This window comes from Thamnophis elegans, chromosome 15 (genome assembly GCF_009769535.1).
Source record: "Thamnophis elegans isolate rThaEle1 chromosome 15, rThaEle1.pri, whole genome shotgun sequence".
Classification (NCBI taxonomy): Eukaryota; Metazoa; Chordata; class Lepidosauria; order Squamata; family Colubridae; genus Thamnophis; species Thamnophis elegans.
This window is the reverse complement of record NC_045555.1, coordinates 3,706,262-3,728,172: the sequence shown is the minus strand read 5'-3', so window position 1 is coordinate 3,728,172 and position 21,911 is coordinate 3,706,262. Positions and strand designations below refer to the sequence as shown.

Genomic DNA, 21,911 nt, shown 5'->3' with positions numbered 1-21,911 from the left:
CCAGGTTCAAAAATAGGATGGTGTAGAGCCAGGCCGGGTGGCCACCCACAATTTTCGCTACCGGTTGGGGTGAACTGGTCCGAACCTCTGGCTGGACCTAAATAGAATAGAATAGAATAACAGAGTTGGAAGGGACCTTGGAGGTCTTCTAGCCCAACCCCCTGCCTAGACAGGAAACCCTATATCATTTCAGACAAATGGTTGTCCAATCTCTTCTTCAAAACCTCCAGTGTTGGAGCATTCACAACTTCTGGAGTCAAGTTGTTCCACTGGTTAATTATTCTCATCGTCAGGAAATTTATCCTTAGTTCTAGGTTGCTTCTCTCCTTGATTAGTTTTCACCCGTTGCTTCTGGTCCTGCCCTCGGGAGCTTTGGAGAATAGTTTGACTCCCTCTTCTTAAATCTCTTGTGGGCCTGAAGGGATTCCCGACTAATATAGTTGACCCCTCCCTTGGGCTTGCCTGGTCATCTCCTACAATGCCATTTCATACTGTTCCCTCCAGTTCTCATCGAGACAGAATTAGAACCCTTCACAGCCCATATTGTTCAGAGTATGTTTTCTACAATAATAAGCTGCCCAGTGTCACTTCATAGAGATAGGCGGCAGGCAATTTTAATAAAGAAGTAATTGGATGTCAGGGAGAATGCAAAAGCAAGTACAAAGGCAGAACGGATTTGCTTAAGTCTTTATAAAACCTAGATCCATCATGGTTTTCCAACTCTCTCTACCGATTCTTTGAGGGGAGGATGTGGGAGTCAACATACATTCTGAAGTTGGCTTTAAACATCAGCCAGCCAAGCCAAATTGTCCATTAAGCGGTATCTTGGTCTCCATCACTGGCTTCGTTAGGACAAAATCCAGATGGCGATTGTCTGCCTTGTTTTTTTTCTGCTTTGCACAGAAGGACAGAGGGACTGTACAAATGGTGTGTTGTAACTTTGACATAAAAAGGAATTGCCACAAAAATATCTAATAAACATTCAATAAATAAAAATCTGACTAACTCCAGTGCATCAAATGCACAAAAAACAAAAAGTTCTGGTCCCATATCAGGCATGTCGCTGATTGGTCTCTTGCTCTTGTAACTCTCAGCTGAACTTACTTCGCAGGCTTGCTGTTTATATAAAATGCAATTTTTAGGAAGTGCTCTATCTTTCTAATGAGATGCATCCTATTCCAATATAAGGTATTTGTTGTTGCTAGTTGTGAAGTTGTGTCCGACCCATTGTGACCCCATGGACAACATCCCTCCAGGTCTTCTTGTCCTCTACCATCCTCTGGAGTCCATTTAAGCTCACGCTGACTGTTTCGATGACTCCATGCAGCCACCTCCTTCTCTGCCGTCCCCTTCTTCTTTTGCCCTCCATTGTTCCCAGCATTGGGCTCTTCTCCATGGAGTCCTTCTTCCTTCTCATTAGGTGGCTAAAGTATCTGAGTTTCATCAAACCAGTCCAGTCTTTCCAAAATAGGAAAATTGTAGATTTTCTTTGCTTCCTTGTATTGAAGCTCTTGGAAAATTCTTTTAAAATGTCCTTTGTGGGGTGTCTGTAGTTGGGGATAATTTTTCCCCCAAAAAAACACCCACCCTCCCGTCTACAAATGACATTGCTTGGTAAGAATCTCATAGAGAAAATTTCATTAAGAACACAAAACGTAAGAATTTTCCTGGATCCAGCCAAAGAGATTGCATTGGCCCTAAATCCTACATCTACACACACAAGGCGGGGTGGGGGGGAGGAAAGGGGGAGAAATCCAACAAGGATCCCTAAGAGCATAATGACAGGGTCAGCTCAGGCATCGATATATTTCTATTTTCTCAATCAGAGCAAGATTACTTCTCATCAGAGATTGAAAGGAAAGGTTTTCTCCCCCCCCCCCCCCCCCAAAAATTGCAAATCGCATTTTTTTTCACTAACAAAAGCATATCTTAGTCTTCCAGGCCTTTTCTCTGCAGCCTTGTGACGGGAAATGCTTGGTTGGCCGCAAACATCTAAATTACAACTCCCCAGGCTTCTCATTTGCTCCGTGCTGAACAGTAGAAAGGCCCCTTTCCAAAATTGCTTCAAACAGGGATACATGATTTAATGACTGAGAAAAACACCGAAGGGGAGCAAAAAATAAAGTTGCAGAGACAAGCCACGTGCACATTCCCCCTCCTGTTGATTCCCACTCGTACATTCCTCCCATTCCCCCCCCCTCCCAAACTGCTGACCTTCTTCTGTGACCTCAAGCTGCAGCTGCACCGTTTCATACAGATGGCAATAATGGTGGTGGAGGTTACAGGAATAAATCCCTTGGTCGCTCTCAGCAACGTCTTGATTAGGGGAATAAAGAGGAAGAGAAGGAGATTGTTTAGATCACTAGATATCAGAACAACAGGGAGAAGATAAATTATTAACAGATTAACAGAGTTGGAAGGGACCTTATAAGTCATCTAGTCCAACCCCCCCTCAAGCAGGAGACCCTACTTCATTTCTGACAAATGACAGTCCAATCTCTTCTTGAAAGTCTCAAGTGACGAAGCTCCCCACAACTTCTGAAGGCAACTTCTGTTCCATCGGTTGATTGCTCTCACTGTCAGAAAGTTCTTCCTTGTTTCTAGGCTGAATCTCTCCTTCGTCAGTTTCCATCCATTGTTCCTTATCCGGCAGCTTCGGGTGCTTTGGAGAATAGCTTGACTCCCCTCCTCTCTATGGCAGCCCTTCAAATATTGGAAGGCTGCTATCATGTTTCCCCTGGACCTTCACTTCTCTAGACTAGCCAGGCCCAGTTCCTGCAACCGTTCTTCAGATGTTTTAGTTTCCAGCCCCCTCAACATCTTGGTTGCGCCTCTCTGCACTTTTTCTAGAGTCTCAACCTCTTTTTTCTAGTATAGTGACCAAAAGTGGATGCAGTGGTCTTACTAGGGCTTTATAGAGTGGTATTAATACCTCACTTGATCTTGATTGTATCCCTCTGTTAGGATTGCATTGGCTTTCTTGGCTGCTACTGCACTCTGCTAGCTCCTATTTAGCTGGTTGTCCACTAAGATTCCAAGATCCCTCTCACAGTCACTGCTATTAAGCCTGGTTTCACCCAGTTTATATATGTCGTTTTGTTTTTTCTTACCTAAGTGTAGGACTTAACTTTTCTCTACATTGAATTTCATTTTGTTAGATAGGGCCCAGTGTTCAATTCTGTCAAAATCCATCTGGATCTTGAGCCTATCTTCTAGGGTGTCGGCTATTCTTGCCAGTTTAGTAAGTCCAATCTATAGCAGTGAAGGAATCCTGTAACTATAAGTATTCAAAACAAATGCACTTCTGATTTTAAACATCCGTGAGGGGAACTTGCCAGCTCTCCAGAAAGTCTCTTCTACAGTGAAACGTTAGGAAAACCCTCCTTCTGGTTACAAATCTCCCCTTTCTGCCATTTTAGAGAATAAGCAATTTGAAGGGTGAGAACTACTATCTGCAATGCAAAACAAAGGAACAAACTAAAAGGAAAAAGCTAAAGTGATGTTTCGGGTCATGAGGCTGGTGAATTGGGCAGTGATCTTGGCAGAACTTGAAAAAAGATAAGCAAGGTTGGATCTAATTGGTCCTTGGATAGGGCATCACCAAGAGATCACAGCCATAGGCAAAATTGGGAAGGAAAAGAGAAACCTGTAGCTGACAGCAAGTGCAAACTATTGGGGCTAAGGAAATTACCTGCCATAATCCATGTAGTCAGTAAGAGTCACTTTTTAACTTTTAAACCCACAACTAACCTCAGCATTATATATTAATAAACTCAGTGTTTATAAGGAACCCACTGGTATGTACTGCATCACAGAGAGGGCCAATATTTTCCTTTGGTGGAAATGAGGCTCTTCAGTGGGCACATTTGGAAGAAGGAGCCCCAAAGGAGGAATTGAAAATATTTGGCATCTGAGAACAAGTCACCCTGCTGCGTTTTTATTTTTCACTAGCTGATAACCTGGCGTTGCCCGCATATTTATTTATAGGGGGAAAATGTCCAAACCAAACGTAATTTCTAATGTCTTTTTCCCCTTACCAGAGGGAGCCCCCTTGTGGAGTATTGTGAAACCATTAACATGGCAACTCCACTGTACTGTACAGTAGAAGTCATTTAAAGGCACAACAGGTTGCATCTTAACAGAACACACACCCCAAGGGGTGTTAGGGGCGTCTTACCCCTACAGTATTTTTCTCGACAAAGTAAGTCATTTGTGCATTAAGTTTGGTTGAAATTGCTCGAGGTGTTCCAGAATTATATTGGAACACACACACATACACACACACACAAAGCTGTTTTTTTATATATAGAGAAAGATTAAATTAATAATCTTAATTGAAACAATTTTCTCTAGATTTTGTGGTTAAGATTACTATGGCAAGCCTTTTTGGAAACTACTTTTTTTCTAAAGTAAATGAATAAATCCACACTCTACTTTTAGAAAAAAGAAGGTTAATGGATGTATGCAGGGTAGCAGCTACCTTGGACCATCAATGAAAAGTTGCCTTCCGTAAATGCGTTTTCGGGCATGGAGATCCGCCCCTGGTTGTACGTGTGGTAGACCCGCCGATCCCCGGCAGAGTACATGTCACACAGCCTCTCCACAGACTGCTGGCTTCTGTAGAGATCCCAATGAACCACCCGCTGGCGATCGTTCAGATTGTCCTGAGTCCAGACCATCCGGTAGCTCTTGCAAGTGAGAACCGTCCGGGAACCTTCCTTGGCGGTGATGTTTACTACGGACACCACCATACTTTCCAGATTAGGTGCATCCGCTGGGACTGCAACAGGAAGAAAGGAAAGGAGGTATATAATAAGAGAGGCCTTCCACTGAAAATGGGAGCGTCCATTGACATATTGATGTGAAACCTAACGAAAGTCAGGGAGGAGATGGCCTCTCTGCTCCTTCTAGCCCAGGGGTCAGCAACCTTAAACACACAAAGAGCCACAAAGGTCCTAACTGGAATCCCCACTGTTCAATTCTGGAGCTGACCGTAAGTCCAGTTCCCTCACCATAGAGTCTCCTCCTAGCGTGGCATCCTTTTTCCTCTACCTGTCCTAATCAAAAGCCCTATCAATTGTGGAGCTGACCGGAAAATCTGCCCCTTGCCATAGAGTCTCCTCCTGGTGCATCGTGCTTCTTACCCCACGTTATGGAAGCTCCTCTCAAAATTGTGGCAGTGACAGTGAGTCACAGCGGAGGGATGAAAGAGCCACATGCGGCTCCAGAGCCAGAGATTGCCGATCCTTGTTCTAGCCGAAGGAGGCAAGGGCAGGGCAACAGGCCAAGAGGTTCATGCAAAGGCTTCGTTGAGCCATGGCACAAGGCACACAAGAGATCCAGGCTCAGCTCCTGACACCGCAACCAAAAGGGAAAACCTCTTCTTGGCCAAAGGTTAGAGGCAGCCTGGTCATTTCAGAGAGAATCACATCCACATTAAAATATATATATTATTCTGAAAAACAATGGGCAGCTTCCAGTAAGCAGCCATCTCTTTAAATAAATCCACTACGGTATTTCTGCTACTTGACAATAATTCAACTGGTATACAAAAGGGGTGGGGGAATTGTATGAAATGCATGTCTCTTATTTTAAAAAAAATGCTGGAATGTAAAGCTACTGTCTTATTCTCACTTACCAGAATATGGATGAACAGCAGTTTCTAAAATGGAAGAAAAGAAAGTTTTTAGTATCAATTTTAAAGTACCAACGACCGCCACCAGTGCCAAGTCCTACACAGGTTAGAAAGTATATTTCAGAGAAAGCCAAGGGATGAAGTACCTTAGATGTAGGTGTGGGGTGATCTGTCAGGCCTCAAGAACTGGATCTCTTACTGCGAGGTTTGGCTGCAGATCTTTCCTCTCAGGAGACCACTCAACAAGGGGCTTCCCATCAGCTGGGCATTATTGCACAAAGCTAAAGGGGCTTCCTTACAGTTGCTGCAGTTTTTCAACCTTCTGTCCACCCCCATCCCCAGTGGCTGTTCCAAAGCAGGAAAATAAAAAGGCCAGGGGTCCTCACACTTTTTAAACAGGGGGCCAATTCATGATCCCTCAGACTGTTGTGGGGGTGGGTGGGTGGATGAGCTGGGTGGGCATGGCTAGGTGGGCGTGTGACCAGGTGGGTGTAGCTAGGGGGGGGGGTCATCTGACCAGGTGGGCATGGTCAATTTAGCAGTCCAAGCAATACACACAAACTTTGTTTTGCTCCTGGGGTGGAAAGCAGGTTAGTGAAGGAATGTGGCTGCCCTGAGGTGTGTATGAGGGACTTCTGTTTGTGTGTGTGTGTGTCTCCCTCCCTCCCTCTCTCTGGAAGCCAGAGAGGAAAAAAATGGGGCCAATTTTGGCCACCCTGGCCTCCAGAAGGCAGGTGGGGACTGGCACATAGGCGGGGTGATGTGGGTGGGGCAGCCTCATGGTCTCCCATGGGCCTGTTTAATGGCTTTGGCGGGCCTTATCTGGGCTCCGAGCCATAGTTTGAGAAGCCCTGGGCTAGGTGAAGCTCTCCCCCCCATTTCTCATAATTGGTGATCTCTGAGCTCAAAAGACAGGACCAGCAAATATTAAGAGTTTCCCTTTCCGTGAACATTCGAGAGAGGCCAAATGGCACCCTTGGCATTGCTGTGGTGGTGCCAGGCAGCAGCCGCACAGGATCTAATCCCCTTTTTGATTTGCTACTGTTAAACATTAACGAAGCTGTAGTCTTGACAAGAACTAAGAAGGTTGGAGGGCAATAATCCAGACAGGCAATGGACTCAGCGCTGGACAGCCATCGGTGGTGATGCTTTCGGTAACACCTTAAGTAAACCTTAACCGTCAGTCTGGTTGCTATTTAAAAAAACAACAACCCTGAATCCTGCAGGTCCTTGAAATTTCCATCCCAAAGACCGGAAAGCAAGGGAACATTTGGCAAATCTTTTTTCCTTGTTTCGTGAAAGAGAAGCTATCACCAGCCCAAGTTCCAGCGTCAAAGCGTGAATTTCATGCTCTGATTGACTACATATCCCAGTGATTTCTTAAAAGATTTGCTAAATGGGTGCTGTTAGGAATGTCAGGGAGGACATTCTCTATTTGAAGAGCACTCACTCCTGTTTAAGCAAGATTAGTCTGATGGAACTAGGTGACCCTGGGGCACACCCTCTCCACGGTATCTCTATTTGTGGGGTTGGGGAGGAATGTTCACCCTTTATTTATCCCAGTTGAATGCAAAGAATAGACTTGCATATTGCAATGATTTAACTGCAGACAAATTTTTTGGAAAAGAAAAGAGAGAGAGAGAGAGAGAGATTGGTTGTTCTTCCAAAGAAAGCAGGAAACTCATCAGATGTTGCTCAGAATTGCATAGATCCTTTTAACCCTTTTTTTCATTCTGCCAAATTTAAATGCAGAGGGAACAGACCCCCCCCCCCCCCAGACCTGCTGGCATTGCCAACCTTAGTTGAAGATCAAAGGAAACGGTTTTTATTTGGTCTCTGACTGTAAATGTAGTTTTTTTTAAACAAAATGCACTCAGGGGTAGTAGGAAGTTAGCACCCACCCCTCTCCTAGAGGAATGAAATATCCTAGGAAATATTAAGAAGGCAGAATCTTATATTTCCCTGGATGTGAAAAGGGAGAAATGTGTTTTTAAAGACAAAGTAGCTCCCTCGAGCTTCCTGCCCCCACCCCACCACCTTTGCCACTAAAGCCTGACCTAGTCTACTCTACATAGCAAAGGTAGGATTATCCGTCTACAGAAACTCAACACAAGGCACCTGGGAAAATTACATCAGCCAGCAAGGACTCAACTTGGACTCAAAACACAGCCTCAATGTTGCCCCTGCATGGTCCCAGGAGAGTCTGACAACCAATCAGAATACAAGTTCAAAATCAAAGGCCAGAGAGGGGATAAAACCAGGGACTTTCAGCCCCCCCCTTTTTTTTCTTCACCCAACATCCGGAAGCATGTGATCCCCCTTTTCTGTTCAGGAGCTCAAGCCATGTGATCCTGTCCCACATTAAACCCTCTTTCCAAGCAGCTTCCATGTTTCCAGTGTTTTTCCCCCCACTTGGAACTGAACCCAGAAGGACATGTTTTTCCAACAGGTGGTTATAAAACAAAGTGGGCAATTTCCCCCACAAACACACAACTCCCACTGGGAAGGCATCAGGCTACCACCTTTCTACCTTCTTGCCTGCAATTCTGTGGTCGTTAGAGCAATAGGACCCGGGTTTTATTGGCAGTCTACCTCAGAATTTTTTATGCAGGGACAGCTTAGAAAAGCATACCGTCCTTTTCATGCCCTACTTCGCACTTATGGGAAACAGGACTCCGTGCTAGGCAATCTAGGCAGAAATAAACAACTGGTATGTTAAAGGCACAGCACGAAGGAAAAGTAAAGATTTGATTTCACAGATTCAAGGGATCCTCCCCTCCACTTTACTTTTTGGTCCCACACCTGGAAGGCCACAGGAAACATCTGAATAGTACAGGCAGCGCTAGACTTACAGCCCAAAATTTCCACTGCTAAGTGAGACAGTTGTTAAGTGAGCCTTTTTCGACCTTTGTGGCCATAGTTATTAAGTAATTCACTGCCATTGTTAAGTTAGCAACACAGTTGTCAAGTGAATCTCGCTTTCCCATTGTCTTTGCCTGTCAGAATGTCACAAAAAGGGATCACGTGACCCCAGGACACTGCAAGCGTCATAAATGTGAAACAGTTGCCAAGCATCTGAATTTTGATCACTTGACTGTGGGGATGCTGCAATGGTTGTAAGTGTGAAAAACGATCGTAAGTCATTTTCCCCAGTGCTGTTGTGACTTCAAACAGCCACTAAATGAATGGTTGTATGTTGAGAACTACATAAACATTTATAATATAATATAATACAAGAGTTGGAAGGGACCTTGGAGGTCTTCTAGTCCAACTCTCTGCTTAGGCAGGAAACCCTACACCACTTCAGGCAAATGGTTATCCAACGTCTTCTTCAAAATCTCCAGTGTTGGTGCAGTCACAACTTCTGGAGGGAACTTCTATTCCACTGGTTAATTGTTCTAACTGTCAGGAAATTTCTCCTTAGTTCTAAGTTGCTTCTTTCCTTGGTTAGTTTCCATCCATTGCTTCTTGTTCCAACACTCAGGTGCTTTGGAGAATAGCTTGACTCCTTCTTTGTGGCAACCCCTGAGATATTGGAAGACTTCTATTGTGTCTCCCCTAGTCCTTCTTTTCATTAAACTAGACATACCCAGTTCCTGCAACCTTTCTTCATATGTTTTAGCCTCCAGTCCCCTCATCCTCTTTGTTGCTCTTCTCCGCACTCTTTCTAGAGTCTTCATATCTTTTTTACATTTATATCTGGGGGACTTTCTAATCTAAGGGAGTCCGGGTCAGATGTTTTGCCCTGCCAGGTAACAGAATGACACCTTTGATCCAGCCAGGTAATTTCCAAAATGTCAGACTACACTCTTAATTTCCTCTCTGTACAAACATTGTATGCTGTATGGTATTAAAAAAACTTTAGTCTTAATTGAGCTTTAAGATTTTTTTAAAATGCAGGCTGTGTTGGGAGATCATTCTCATTGTAGGAAAAAGTTTTGAAAGTTTTTTTTAATTGCCCCAAAAAACCAACAGATTTAGATCAGATAAAAATTAGTGAAAATTTAACATCCCCCCCACCCAACTGCTTAGGGAGTTCTCAACCAGATCTGCATGAAGCAGGTAATATCAATTCTGCACTATTGATGTGATTCAGACAATTGATGTAATCCTGTTTGATTTAGAAAACCAATCTGATTCAATTCAGATATTCCGATCTGACTGTCCAATTGGTTTGGTCTGAATTTTTGAAACAATTGGTCAAATCAATTTGAAGGTGGTCTCTGATAGAGTTTGACTTTTCAATTCAGCCCAAAAAGTAAATTTGATTCTGAGATGTGATCAGACTACTACTGAACTGAATTTCCCGTTTGAATAGTTGCATATTCCTCTTATTATAAAAATAAATAATATTTGGTGAAAACAAAAATGCTTGGGATGAAGAGGAGAGGACAACCACAACAACTTCACCCACTTTTCTATTCTTAGAAATTATTTTTACTTTAGATAGGATCACAAACATCTTTTAAAACAAAACAAACACAATACTTTGCCCCAGAAAGGAGGAAGAAAGTACAAATAACTTCCATGGCTGAATATAAAAGGGTTTTGTTGGTTTACGATAGATCCAAATCCTTAATCACAAGTCCAATTTTGATTTAAATAATCTCTAGCAAATGTAAAAGTCTCTTTGATAAAGAAATAAATAAAAACAAGGACTGCAAAGGTTTTTTTTCTGGATCTTTGCTGCAGAAAAGGCAGAAGTTATGAGAAGGGGTTTTTTTTATGCTCCCAAATTCTTTGTTTACTGAAGGAAGAATTCAGTATATCTGAAAGTAGACATCTGCTTGCATTGGCAGATTCCGTCTTCCCAGATCTTGGCTTTTATGTTAATTGGTTAACTATCTCAGCTGCTGTGTATATTTCGGATGTTTTTATAGTTTTGGAATTGCAAACTGCCCAGAATAATTGATTGAGATGGACAGCTATAGGCATCAAATAAATAAATCTTTCTAAAGTACCTCCTTCACCATCAAGATTTTTTTTAAAAAAAAAATGTAAAGATTTTATCGGGGTTGCAGTCAATATATCACAAATAACATCAGGATTTTAATAAGTAGCAACCTAATTGCTTAAAATTAGCTATCTCCAGTGACTTAACTAAATTCAATTTGACTACCACTACTACTATTAAATATTTAAAGAGCCTTGTTTTTAAACGTTATTTTAATACTTCTTCTCTCCCCTTTGTTATGTGCTGCTTTTTTCACCAATACTTCACATTTATTTGGAAAAACTTTTTTCCTCCAGCAAAGCGTAGTTACTTGGTGGATAGCTCTTTTGCAAATAGGCAGCTGCAGCTAGAATTGCATTCACTGATAGAAAACTAAGGTTCTAGGTTTTACCAACCAGACACTAATATAATGTTAACTTTTCCTTACTGATTATGTTCCTCTGTTTATGCTGGCTGACAGACAAGTACCACATAAGCTTTTGCTTATCATATATGCTGTACCAGAAAGGCAGCATCTAATAAAAGTATATGCTTCATGCTGTCATTAAAAAAATAGATCTAATACATCAAAAGTGGCCAAAATAAACTTGAGCCAAGCTTGACTTTTTTAGCCAGATTGTGGCTAAGGGTCTTCTTAGCCAAAACCAACTGACCAACCAATCAATAAAATTCTATCCATGCAAAGTTGTATTTTACTCTTCCTCTCAGCAGTGCAAAACTCACAAAACATATTCTCATTCCAATGGAGGAACCCATGAAAGTGCTACAGATGGGACAGTCCTCAAAATAACCAAGATAATCCACCCACCCACTCCATATTCACATATATCATTCCCAAAGTATGTGCAAATTCTAACATTTGCAGAAAAGAGGAAGAAAGAGGGCCGTGCCAAGGACACACAAAGAAAATTAATCCCCGTTTTTTCACACTTACCCTGGAGAACCAGCAAGAGAGCTAAAAGGAATTTGCTAGCCTGCTCCATGTCTCTCTTCCTTCTTTTTCTTCAAATCTTCCCCTTGCTGCTTGCTTGAAAACACTTATGATCTCATCCGTTTACAGCCCCAAAACATGGATATACACTACAGCAAACCTCTTTCCATAGCACAGCCTTTTTCCTCCTTTCTCCTTTCTTTCTTTCTTTCTCTGGCTTGCCAGCCCTCCCACCTCTGTCCAATCCTATGGCTCAGCTTCTACATAACATACATATTCTCTGAACTTTCCGCAGCCTTACACAGCCTAAATGACTTTTGATGTAACAGGGATTTTTTAAAAACCTGGTAACGTTTTGCTGGCTCTGCTCCTCACAGCTCCAAGTTTCAAAGACAGTTCCGCCCATCCACCCACCTCCCTTTTTGGATATATGGTATTAATTTTCTGGGCATTTACGGAATCCAGTTTTCTTTTTTCCTGCTTAGGCTGACTTTCTGCCAGATGTTGTCTTGCACCCTATATCTTTTCACTATCCCCGTTTCCCTCCTTTTCTTAAAAGTTTATTCTTTTGATTTGTCCATCTCAACTCTAGATGGCTTTGCTGTCAACTTCAAAACAGTTCTGAAAAAACATGAATCACACAAGGTCAAATTAATATTATCAACACATCCCTATTAGACCACATTTCTATAGGAATAAAACATTTGGACTTAAAGTCTTTGTACCTTCCAGGGATAGGTGACTTCGTTAAGTATTCAGTGTGACTTAATTTCATCTGTTTTCACTCATAAATTCATATTTTCAGATTTCTATGGCAGTTTGTAAACTAACATACGCAGAACCTCATTATAATCTGAAACAGACTTTCTTCTGCAGCTTTTGCCAACATGCAGGTTGTGATGCATGTCCTAATGAGTGCCATTTTCTGTAAACAAACTCTCTTGGATTTCAGCATTTTGTTTGCATCTTTCTTAATCCAATAATAGATTAAGTACGCCACAACGTTTAAGGACGTGCAGACATTAAGATAATGGAATTCCAATTTATCTATACATCAGAAGCAGGGAGATCAAAGCTACATTATAGGCAGAGAGTGTATAGCAGAAATATTTTCCCCAAAACATACCCTTGGAACCTTTCAGAAAAATACCTTCTGAGCAATTCTGCTACAAAACTGAGGCTTTGGCTCTTTCCATTCAAAAGAACCGTGTTAGTCTAAGGTCCATCTATCCCAGGGGTCCCCAAACTTGGCAACTTTACGACTTGTGGACTTCAGCTCCCAGAATTCTCCAGCCAGCATAGCTTCAAGACCTCCAAGATCCCTTCCAACCCTATGATTCTATGTTCTGTGGTCTAAGAACTGTTTCCTTGCTATTGCCAGAGGAGATAGTAGGTCCACAATGACCTTTTCTTTTTTTGCAAAAGAGCCTACAAAATAATGTTTATTGTTACTGCTCATTGGACCTCCATAATAACAGACAATGATATTTCTGACTCTCAAAAATTCTTTCAAAACATATCTGGAGTAAACTTTATGGCAAAGCCAAGACTTTGTATAAGCCTCTAGGGTACATGAGCATTATAACAATGGCCTCACATTACACCACAAAAAAAGACTAACTTAACTGACAGTAATGTTAATTCATCCTTTAACTCGGCTGAAGTACCGTAATTGAATCTGATCTCCATTTCATCCTGGAGAAGAGAAGAATAGAAAAGCCTGAAGGAATTTGAAAGCATCAGGGAGAAGCGAGGAGGCATGTGGGAATCTGGTATCTACGTGCACTTTACAGATCAGGTGTCATTAAACTGAAGCACTCTGACCATTTTGGCTAATATCAAAATGCCAAGTAGTGCTGGATCTGATCAATCCTTGAAAGGGGGAGCATCAGATAATCACAGGACTTGCAAGCCAGGCAAGACATCAAAACACTTCTTGGAAGAGGGCAGCAGCAAATCGTTACATAGTGAAGACAGCATGGATATAGCCACAAAGTTTACGGGAGTTGACCTTGGTCTCAAAGGAGTATTTTTTCCCCATGCCTTCCTTTATGCAGAAAGGATTAAGGTTTCTTGATAGGAGTGGTGTGGTGGCCTGGAGGTGGAGCTCTCACATCACCATCAGGGGGGGGGGGGGCTGTGAGTTCAATCCTAGATAGAGGCAGATATTTCTCTCTCTGGGCACAATGGGAAATATATCAGCTGAACAAAACTCCGCCCTGGGGACAGGAAGGGCATCCAGCCAGTAAATACTCTCCTAGCACCATTTAGTTGCCCCGACTCCACCCCTGCAAGGGATTATTAAACGATGATGATGATCAAGGTTTCTTGGTAGAGGAAATTCTTCACCAAATAACAGAATGTTGGGGCAATTGGGATATGGTTTAACAATATTCTATCAGCACCTTAGTATCCCAAATCTTCAGTCAGGCGTCTAAAGGGAATCCAGCTAGCAGGGTTAACACAGTTCTGCTGCTGGCAGGGCGGGTTGCTTGTGCAATAAAGGCATCCCTTGAAATATAGCCACAATTATAGGCCTGCTAGACGTAATCTGCTATTACTCCCATGACTTCACCCATCCTGGAATCTATTGGGGACATGTTGTGCTATAGAAGTCTTTCTGTGCTCTAATTGCTCCCTACTCTAGACCCTGGTTTACCCCCACTCCTACAAATTGACACTTGGGGGATCCGTCCCTGCGGGAAGACTGCCCACCTGGACCAGAACAGAAGCCATGATGCAAATCTAAGGTCTCCGCAGAAAATTCTCACCCGAATCAAAAGAAAACTCAGCTGACAGCTCCTGTGCCGCATTTCATGTGATTACTGCTTGCTGCTATCCAAAGGTGAGGATTCTGTGCACAGTCAAAGGCATTCTGTCATGTAGAAAGCTTGAAATTGTTGCTGGGTGGCCACCTGTGGCTTTTCCATCTCTGTCAGTGACTAAAGCCTTATTATGTTGTTAAATTGAGCCTTGACTCTTGGTCAGAGACCAAATTTTGCATCTCCCTTTAGGGTGCCTTTGCAATACCCTCTTATTTATAACGTCTATCACAGTTTTGGCTCAAAGGAGACTTTCTCTCCCAGCATGCCTGCTATGGACTCAATAACAGATTTGATCATGGTTTTTGTCTCCAAAAACATCTAGGAATTGGACTTGGGCAATTTACTATATTAGGATTCCCATATTAGTTTCTCCGTTTGTATTATATTGTCAGGAAAGCAGGCTTGATTATTAGCCAGAGAAGTTACGAGGCTTTAATAGCAGAGATATCTTCCTATTAGTCCACCAGTTACTAGTAGGTTTTACATAGATTATGGTTTTCAATGCACACAGAAAATATTTTTCCTATATTCCATATTATTTCTTATGGGATGGAGTAATACATTCAAAACTCAGCTTTTCATTTCTGGCAAGCATTACAGTTTTAGTTCCTGGAATTCATAAAAACAGCAGTAATAGGAACCATTTAGAAAAACATTAGCTTCCACCAGGATTTTTTTTTAATGTTCCAAAACAATAATACAAAAGTATTACCCACGGAAAGGAAAAAAAGAAAAGAAAAAGTGGATTATCTTCTGTCCTTCTTTAACCACTTTGTTTTACAGCTGTATGTATATCTCTTTTAAAAGTCTATAAATCAATATAAAAAACATCCTTTGAACATGTACAGCAGCTTAACCTGATAGAAATTCATGAGCGGACTTTAACATTTACACTGATTCCTTCTGCTTAAGGGAATGGGCTAAGTTTCACTGCAGAAAGAATTCCTTTGACCAAAGGTACAAAAAGGGCCACATGAGCTCTCACCATTCTTGCAATCAGATTCTGCATGAGAGCAAGTACGGTATACGTTTTGTATGCCAAAAGTCTTGGGTTCAATTTCCTGGAAAGATGAGAAAAAAATTCTACATGGAACCCTGGAGAGCAATTGCTAATCAGGAGAGAACGAGATAGACTGACTCAATGAAAGGTAATTTCTTATGTTTCTGATTCTTCTTTTTTTGGGGAAAAACGTCTCCTCTCGGAATAAATCAGAGACAAAGAACTGGGAGGAAATAACAGAGCAATCAAATCAGCATCATTGAGGCCTCATCCCACCAGCTTTGCTTCCAAAATCTCCCTAACAGTCAGAAAGTAAAATTCCACGCTCTATTACTCATCTCTTGTCCAGCAGTTTTGGAGATAATATTTCCAAAGTAAGCCAATCAAGTGATTTTTTAAAAGAAATATGCTGTTTACCAGAAATTTTGAAAACCCAGATTGCCACCAAGGCTTTGTTCATACACTTCCTCAGTTGGAGACAATAGTGGCATTTGATGTGCACAACCTATTAAACATGGTTAGCTTTTTTGTGGTTAGGTAGCTGCACAATCCAACCTTTTGGTTTACCTTATGAGTCAACCTGCTGTGTAAAGCCAGAAAATGGATTTAAGTCAGCTGTCAACATGCTTTGTGTGAGAACAACCCATGTGGTCCAGTTTTACTCAAGCTGCTGGCTTCCAAATGTGCTGGGTATCAAGCCCCATAATTCCCAGCCACTTGCTGGAAATTATGAAAACTCTGGACCAGCAGATTTGGGGAGGCTTTGCCAATGCTTTAAACCACAGCATCTCTACCTCCTCCATTCCAAAACCACATGGGGCATCTCTGTCCTTTGAAAGAAAATATTTGTTCCCTTTTAAATTACTCTCCATCTTGTAAGCCTACCCATTATCACAGCTTACTGGAGAGCCAAAAAAAACGAAGGAGTTCCCAATCCATCCACAAGACCAAAGAATTATTTTTCGGTGGCTGTGTTAGAAGTTACACCTCTCCTAAAAATATTGTTTTTAACAGTTGCCTGGGCTTTCCAAACCACTGTGTTTTATAAAAAAAAATGAGATCAAAATAGATGCCTGGCCTGCAAAAAAAAACCCTATGCATGGTTCAGTTGGTTAAAGAATTCCAGTGCCAAATGTAAAGGCCTTGAGATGGACCACCACCAGGATACCATTTTAACTCTGAAATTAGCACGTTTCATCTTGAGAATAAATATCTCTTAGCTGTGTGACTCCAAGTTCAAGATGTTGAATCAAAGAGGCAGATGACTGGACAAGGCCAATAAGCTGAGGACGGGTAAGGAGAAGTGCCCCAAACCAACAGTGTAATTGAAGCTGGAATATTTCTCAGAATTCCAGCCAAGGCTTAGCCGCCCTTTAGACATATTTTTAGAATATTCTTCCTTATGGCTTACTCAAGAATTCATGAGAAAAAGGCACAGGTGGCACATTTTGCATTTGTATCCACCTCTGGTGTGTCAGGACTTAACCAACCTGATCTTAGAAGACTAAGCAGGGCTAGCTCATACTTGGAAGGAAAATATCAGGAAATTCCAGGCTCATAGACTAGACTGGAATGTTGGAAAAACATCTTGTGGTTTCTAATCATCTAAGCCCAGACATTCTAGATTTTGAAGAGGAAGGTTTAAGGATAGGCTCACACATTATTCCATAACTTATGTTTGGTTTTGATTCAGATTTGGACATCATGCCTTTTGCAATGGTCTCAGGCTACATATGCTAAGGAAGGAAGGAAAAGCTAAGAAGCCTGAACAGTTATCAGGTTGACAAACTCGATGATGTATCCAGCTGGCTTTTCCCCAGCAATTAAGCCTCCTCCTTTTTTTGTCCCAGGCAAGATGACTTGAGTTCAAAATGCTGGTCCTGTACAACAACTTTGCCTGAAGTTTTGCAGATCGTATCTTTTACACCCACCCAGGATGAAATCACCAGGATGGTGAGAAAGGAAATGGACTTGACTCAGAAATAAATATTAAAATAACTAACTGCCCTGAAGACCAAGACTAAGTCCATTACCACATTGCTTTTGGCTTTCTCCCTGTTCTTCCAATCTCCTCTACACACTTTGCTGATGACTCTTCCCCTTTGCTTAGCTTTCCTTTAAGAGAGGCCACACAGCCTTAAAGTTTGAGCCAAAGTTTCCACACCACTATCCTTTATGATTTCTCAGTGATATCCTTATTTGTTTCCTGGAATTTGATGAATTGCTAGTTCCTACAAAAGCTATTTTTAATTAGAAGCAAAGAAGTGCCTTGCTTCCTGGGAGGGGAAAAAAAGATTATGAAAGGTTTACTAAGCCATTGGAAAAGAGACCTATCAGTGCCCTTTTGATAGGGAATCCCTCACATGCAAGAGATAATGGATTATCATGGATTGGAGTCCAATAACCAGAGTACTGAATTCACAGCTCCCTTACCCTAAGGCTGGTGGGCCTCAATTTGCAAGGAAGACTAGATAAATTTTGCATCTCATACAACCACACACTTCCTATTCATTCACAGCAATAGTCTGTACCCCACATTTGGCCAAAGAAATTAATGAAAGACTGTCAGTACAATTTAACTTGCACTCTAAAAGACACAGAGGAAAAGTATCAAGAGAGAGGAGGATGAAAAATGTAAATATAGGCACATAGTTACCATTATCTGGAAGACAATGGGCATAAATAGAAATACTTAATGGAGAGGAGTCAAATGTTGGCAGAGCTGGTGATGAACCTGTTAATTCCCTTATCCTTTACTTCCAGCTACCATATGCTTTAAAGCAATCAACCTCCGCCAGTGGTACATGTGCCCTAGGGGGATCTCACAAACAATCTGAGGGTCAGGGTAAGTCAGTAAAACTTTAAGCTTATGCCTTCAATATAAATGGTCCCAGAAGGTTTAGAAACAGCTGGTGGCTTTTTTGGTGTCTTTGGACAGAAATAGAAAAAAAATCATTCCAACAAGAACATTCCTTTTGCTGGTGTTCTCATCAAAATTCAGTTCCCGCTGAAATGATGCCCAGCAAAATTTGGATTGGGTTTTAAGAGGGACTCGAGTGATTCAAGCTCGTTGTGCTGCTGATCTGCCCACACTGGGGGAAACAAATTTCAAGAATATTCCAAGTTAGATCACTGCTACACTGTAGTATTTTTCTAAGTAAACAGAACTCTCTTAGATTTGTTACAAATTATATAGATGTTTAGGATGAGGAAATTGGACACTTTCTAGATAAAAACAAACCCACTTTAGCCATCTAAAAAACCCCGATTAGAGTGAATTGTCTGCTGTTGCAGTGCTTAGTAAACTACATGGGTTTGGGTAGTATGTGTGTCCGCATGTGTATAATATTTGCCTGAGTCATTTAGTTTACTCTGCCTTTGTCTATTTAACTATTCCTATCATATTTATTCAGTAAGATGAAGAGACCTCCCTGTCTTTTCTTTTAATTATTGATTCTTCTAAGGCTTGTCACCCTAAGGCAGGGGTCAGCAACCTGTGGCTCTGGAACTGCATGTGGCTCTTGCATCTCTCTGCTCCGGCGCCCTGTCACCAGTCGGCTCCACAATTGATAGGGCTTTCGGTTAGGACAGGTAGAGGAAAAAGTGGAAGCCATGCTAGGAGGAGGCTCTATGGTAGGGGAACTGGATTTCAGGTCAGCTCCAGAATTGAATGGGGGGGGGGCTTCCAGTTAGGACCTTTGTGGCTCTTTGAGTGTTTAAGGTTCCCGACCCCTGCTCTAAGGCATTATTTTAGGATTGGCAATAGCCTTAAATACATGCTTGGAAAAGACTACATATGTTCATAAAAATTGGTCTCGCTGCTATTTTCATAGTGGGTTGTTTTATGGAAGATTTAATGAAATCTAAGCAAGGAAAGCTGCAAATTGCTATTCTAGTAAATTTGAGTTCTATGCCCACCTTTCAGACTGCATTAAATATATTCGGGAGATTTCATGAAAAGGGAGCAGGTACTTCTTAGAGAACTACCATAATATATATTATGAGTGCTTTTTTAAAAGAGTCCACAAATCTAAATGCCTCTTGTTTCCATTAACAGATTATTGAGCAATTGGAACTCCTGGGCTGTTTGTAAATTTCCAGCCAGAAGTTGGCAAACTGAGCCCATCTGTTTATTTTGTTGAGAGGCTGTTTTGTACATCAGGTGCTTGTTATGGAAAAAAAAAAGGGGGGGGTATACACAGTACAAAAGCGATCCAGCAAAATGTAAGAATATCTACATTCCAGTTTCTCTACAATAGTTCTGTAATCAATTTAAAAGATTATAGCAATGCCTGATGGCTGGGGAATTCTAGGAGTTCAAGTCCACACATCTTAAAGTTGCCAACATTGAGAAACGCTGGATTAAAGTCAAGACAATTACATTCCAACTCTATAAATATATCACAAGAGGGAATAGAGGAATTTCTATACATTGCCCAAATTCCCCAGCTTTGCAGGGGGGAAAAATTACATTGTTCCAAGTGTGCTCACCATGTGAAGAATGGTTCCAAAATTGAGCATTTATGCAGTTATGAAAAGAATTGGGCCATACAGAATTGCAATAGACAGAAAGATTTGTGTGATGTTTTCTTGGAAGCTATCAGGTGTATTAGTTGAGGATGGGCTAATCCTTGTGTGGCAAAAGCTGCCCATTCTTGACTAATCTTAAAAACTCAGCAAGGCCAGATATGCATAGTGCTTGGGTGGGAAAGCAACAGGAATGTTCAAGGCTACAGATAAGAAATGGAAAACTTCCCAGAAGGCAACAGTGCTATAAACTGTTAGCATGAATAAAAATTTGGGTAGATTCTATGTATTCACCAGGAATCAAGGGAACATCACCTGCCCTCTGCAGCTCAGCTCAGATTGTCTGGGCTTTTTACAAATACTTTGTGTGGGGGCTCCCCCTACTGTTCCCACCAGTTAAAACCATGGCTAACGTTAAATACGCACACAATCCACGAATTTTTCATATGTAAATGTGAGTGGGTGTATTTCTGCACTTATTTGTTCAAATAAAAATAGATTGGATAAAGTAAAAATATTAAGTGAAAAAGAATTCCATTTGCCAATTTTTATTGTACACAGTATACTGGTAATGTGGCTAAGATGCTGAGCCTGTTGATCAGAAAAGTTGGCAGTTCGAATCCCTAGCACTGCGTAACAGAGTAAGCTCCCATTACTTGTTCCAGCTTCTGCCAACCTAGCAGTTTGAAAACAAGTAAAAAATGCAAGTAGAAAAAATAGGAACCAGCTTTGGTGGAAAGGTAACCGTGTTCGCCTTTGGCGTTGAGTCATGCCGGCCACATGACCATGGAGACGTCTTCGGACAGCGGTGGCTCTTTGGCTTTCAAACAGGGATGAGCACCGCCCCCTAGAGTCAGGAATGACTAGCACATATGTGCAAGGGGGACCTTTACCTGGACCTTTATGTTTGTAAAAGCTAACCAAAGAATAACATTTATCCTTTCTTTTTGTCTATGCAACTTTATCATACCATCCATAAAGAATGCCACTTTTATCGAGATAAGAATTGATACATACTTATAGAACTCAGCATATAAATGATGGGTGAATGAAGATATTTTGATCTTGGGAAACAGCATCCTTACTAAATTAAAGAAATTTAATGAAATCATCCCTTTGGCTTGGCTGTGGACTTAGCAATAGCAATAGCAATAGCAATAGCAGTAGACTTATATACCGCTTCATAGGCCTTTCAGGCCTCTCTAAGCGGTTTACAGAGAGTCAGCATATTGCCCCCAACAATCTGGGTCCTCATTTTACCCACCTCGGAAGGATGGAAGGCTGAGTCAACCCTGAGCCGGTGAGATTTGAACCGCTGACCTGCTGATCTAGCAGTAGCCTGCAGTGCTGCATTTAACCACTGCACCACCTTGGCTCTTTCTCTACCTTAATGAACTTACTGCCTCAATTTGTCCAAAATGCTAACATGGCCTTACCTTTGAACGACCCTTGGATTGAAGAGAGAATCTGTCAAGTCGTGTTTGTTCCAGCCAGTCAACCCATCATCCAGAGCTTGTATCCATTGGCCCCGAATACGGTGGGAGCCTCCTCAAAGATGGTGGAGCCCCAAAGCTCAGCTTTTTGGAGTCAAGATCAGAAGCCGACATCTTCAGGCACAAAAATGGTTTAGATGCACCAATTCCAGCCAGTCCTATCTGATACTCCAGAGCTTTCATTTGCGGGACTCAGCTGACTCAGGCAGCTGCTGCTTGGGATAAATACTCCCATTGTTGATTAGGGATGCTTTGGCTAAACGCCGGAGTCATCTTTATATAATGTAGTTTTCCAGCCTGAGAATAACATTCCCCTAATCTTATCATGCTTCACTTTTTCCTGCTGTTATTAAAATGTCCATTTAGCTATTTCACACCTTAAAAAAAAATACCCACGCCATCCCGATACAATCTCATCGCCTTCAACTCAAATCACTGAATTTTATGTATTTGTTCAATTTCTACAGCCACCCATCTCAATCAACGATTCTGGGGCTCACTGCTTTGCAAACACACTGCTTTGCAAAACAACAACAACAACACCAC

General features: G+C 41.7%; 1 protein-coding gene and 1 long non-coding RNA gene across 3 annotated transcripts in view; one reads left to right on the top strand and one right to left on the bottom strand.

Moving 5' to 3' along the window:
• MXRA8 (matrix remodeling associated 8) overlaps positions 1-21,658 on the bottom strand; it is a 34,863-nt gene extending 13,205 nt beyond the window's left edge. The window contains exons 1-4 of one of the 2 annotated variants that reach the window (XM_032231810.1): positions 21,309-21,658; positions 5,639-5,662; positions 4,481-4,780; positions 2,215-2,316 (exon numbers count right to left, since the gene is read on the bottom strand). In XM_032231810.1, coding sequence (XP_032087701.1) covers positions 2,215-2,316; positions 4,481-4,751 — 373 coding nt within the window. In that variant the 5' untranslated portion in view covers positions 4,752-4,780; positions 5,639-5,662; positions 21,309-21,658. Of the gene's footprint in view, positions 1-2,214; positions 2,317-4,480; positions 4,781-5,638; positions 5,663-11,523; positions 11,934-21,308 lie in introns of those variants that run through there. The other variant, XM_032231809.1, reaches the window with a different exon arrangement.
• LOC116518433 lies at positions 6,092-17,676 on the top strand. Its single transcript, XR_004256555.1, has 3 exons — positions 6,092-6,789; positions 14,168-14,365; positions 17,196-17,676. It is a non-coding gene; the product is annotated as an uncharacterized LOC116518433 (long non-coding RNA).
• Positions 21,659-21,911: the final 253 nt, after the last annotated feature.